Source organism: Anneissia japonica, unplaced genomic scaffold (assembly GCF_011630105.1).
Source record: "Anneissia japonica isolate Jap-2015-1 unplaced genomic scaffold, ASM1163010v1 scaffold47136_len2781_cov159, whole genome shotgun sequence".
NCBI lineage: Eukaryota > Metazoa > Echinodermata > Crinoidea > Comatulida > Comatulidae > Anneissia > Anneissia japonica.
The window spans coordinates 1-2,781 of record NW_022724843.1 but is presented as its reverse complement, the minus strand read 5'-3'; the positions used below and the strand labels follow the sequence as shown (position 1 = coordinate 2,781).

General features: G+C 37.5%; 1 protein-coding gene across 1 annotated transcript; it reads left to right on the top strand.

The window, feature by feature from the left end:
- Positions 1-1,576: 1,576 nt before the first annotated feature.
- Positions 1,577-2,679, top strand: LOC117112611 (ran-specific GTPase-activating protein-like; the record flags this gene model as incomplete). Its single annotated transcript, XM_033255714.1, has 3 exons — positions 1,577-1,680; positions 2,210-2,370; positions 2,524-2,679. Coding segments are annotated over 3 exons (411 nt in total), but the record flags the coding sequence as incomplete, so codon positions are not given.
- Between the last annotated feature and the right edge of the window lie 102 nt (positions 2,680-2,781).

The following is a 2,781-nucleotide window of genomic DNA, read 5'->3' as shown; positions in this document are numbered from 1 at the left end:
TATTATTTATCTTACTAAATCAAGACTGCAAAATATTATTTGATGAACAATCTTTTCACATGTGTGTATTGTCATTGAGGACATCATTTTTTGATATTTAAAAGAAGTAAAATAATTGTAAATAAAAAATAGGCTAGACCTATACCTACTAGGTATATCCTATCACTAGGCAGATTCCCATGGAAGTTTGGAAAAGTGTGAAGAGGGGAATGTATTGCTTGGCCATTAAAAAAGAAAATTTTTACGCAAAACACTCACGTCACATCGGTCCTCATCGTTTTGTGGTGGGAGCTTGATATTTTATTATGTACAGTAATTTATACCGCCTATAGTACCGGTTGCGATTTTTAAATTACCAAAACACATAGCAATTGCTGAAAGCCTAGGGTAGGATAGGTAGGACTAGACCATTTGACAGCACTACTGTACACCGAAACCTTGGTCCTTTCGAGGCCAATTTTAGGTACGTACCGGTACTACAGGGACACAATTATGTACCTCCCCAGCTCAGTCCCGGCTAGTGCCCCGCTATGACCCGGCTTCTGGGGGGGCCGGGACTACAATTGACAAGTACATTAATTAGGAAGATTTGCAGAGGAAATCACCGACAAGAGACTCACGTTTCAAGCGACCCGGTTTCTTATCAGAGGCGCGGTTGTGCTATTATTACCTAAAAGATAACAGGTTTGTTAAACTGAGACAGTCACCATTGGCAACGGGAATTTTGGCTGTTGCCCGATACAGAGGTTCCCATAGTAGTGTAGAATATTGTTGAGTGTCTGTTTCATTTGATTACCACTCCCTTGCTTGTTTGTAGTTTGGTCTGTGTTGACGATGACTTGTTAATTAATTGTTAATTTGACAAGCCTGCGTCAAATAAACAGTTGGTCTGAACCGTTATTAGCGTTAGACGCGTCCAGATTTCGGACGTATTCAGGACGCATCGTGGACGAATTCTGGATGCGTCAGATGCGTCTAAAACGTGCAGCATTTATGGACGGTACTGTAGGCTAGGCTAATTAATTAAAAAATAATACAGCAGTACAAACAAGTTTCTGTCGTGGACAGCGAATGGAAGAGGTGACTTCCATGAAGTCAAGTGTACGTTTTTCTTATTGAAAAACAGCTCCATACTTTAAATTAACGGTCTAAACTCGTGCTTGTCATTCAAAAATTATCAGGCAATACATTGTTTATTCCAGTAAGCTACAGCAGTCTTTCTGCACATACAAATAAATAACATGCTTTTCCTTCGTAGGTTCGCTTCGCGTAGCCTAGCTTAGATTGTTTATATCAGGCTACGATGTATCTATGAAGCCTGCGCGCAGGTAAAATTGAAATAGTTTGTGGTGGTACTGTAAACAAGTGATGATACTGAGACGGGCGGTCTGAGGTCATGTGTACAAATGACTTTTTCTTGCTGATGGTCTCATAACTGATATTTTCCCTGATGCTTTTGGCAGAATTTCCATGCTTTATATATAAAAGAAATTCCAAACCTGTGGACTCTGATTTCCAATGCATTGTACTTGTTCTCTTGGCCTTATCAAGTTACACTTTTTTTTTTTTATTATAGGAAGATGGACCAACTAGCCCAGATGTTCATTTTGAACCTATTGTTAAATTAGCTCCTGTTGAAATCAAAACATTAGAAGAAAATGAAGAAGAAGTGTTTAGGATGTAAGTACCAATTTACTGTAATGATGACTGTTAATAAGGTTTATATAGCACACATATTCACGGCAGTAGTGCTCAAGGCGCTACGGAAGGAAGGAACCAAAAATTACCATAAACCTTAAACCTACCGGAAAAAAACCACCACACACTTCACTGCACAGTTTACAGGCAATTTGAGGCACAGGGGCCCCCTGTTTTATAACTTGCAGGTGCTCAAGTAATGGGGGTATCTGACTAGACAGATTAAGTTTGCAAGCAAGACAAAAAATAGAACTAAAACTGTAAAAGTAGCAGACAACAGATGTGTCTTGAGTGCTCTTTTGAACAATGCACCAGATTGGCATGAGCGAATATTAAATGGCAACCGCAAACTGTAATAATATGTAATTAAAATAATAATTTAGACTGCATGTTTATCCAATCCCTCAGTCCCAATATATTTAACTGATTCATCTACTCCAAAATGTCTGAAACCCTGATGAATGTTGAAATTTTGCTATTTCTAACCAATACAAAACATTGTCTTTTGCAGAAGAGCCAAACTTTTTCGGTACTTCAAAAATGGAGAAACAACAGAATGGAAAGAAAGAGGAGTTGGTGATATAAAAATTCTTAAAAGTAACAATGATGCTTCAAAATATAGAATAGTCATGAGAAGGGATAAAACGTTCAAGTTATGTGCAAATCACTACTGTAAGTCCTCTTTGTTTTTCTCATTTTACGCATTAGTGAATCTGTGTACTGTCGATGCAAATTAGTCAATAATAATAAATAATGCTTGCACTACGTAGATATTTCTAAAAAGAACTAGGAGAGCTTTAACAATAATTTTGTCTTATTTTTTAGTACTACCAACTATGGAATTGAAAGCCAACTGTGATAGTGATAGAGCTTTTGTTTGGAACACACCAGCTGATTTTGCAGACGAGGAGCCGAAAGCTGAAACTTTAGCCATCAGGTTTGCTAATGCTGAAAGTAAGTATACATTGTAAATTAAGTCCATATTTATCGACCATGTTGTAGACTTTGTTGTAGTTTTTTGATTGTTTGAAATCTGCCTTTGTTAGTCAACAGGGCTACTAGGCTAATGTTGTGTTAGTTGAT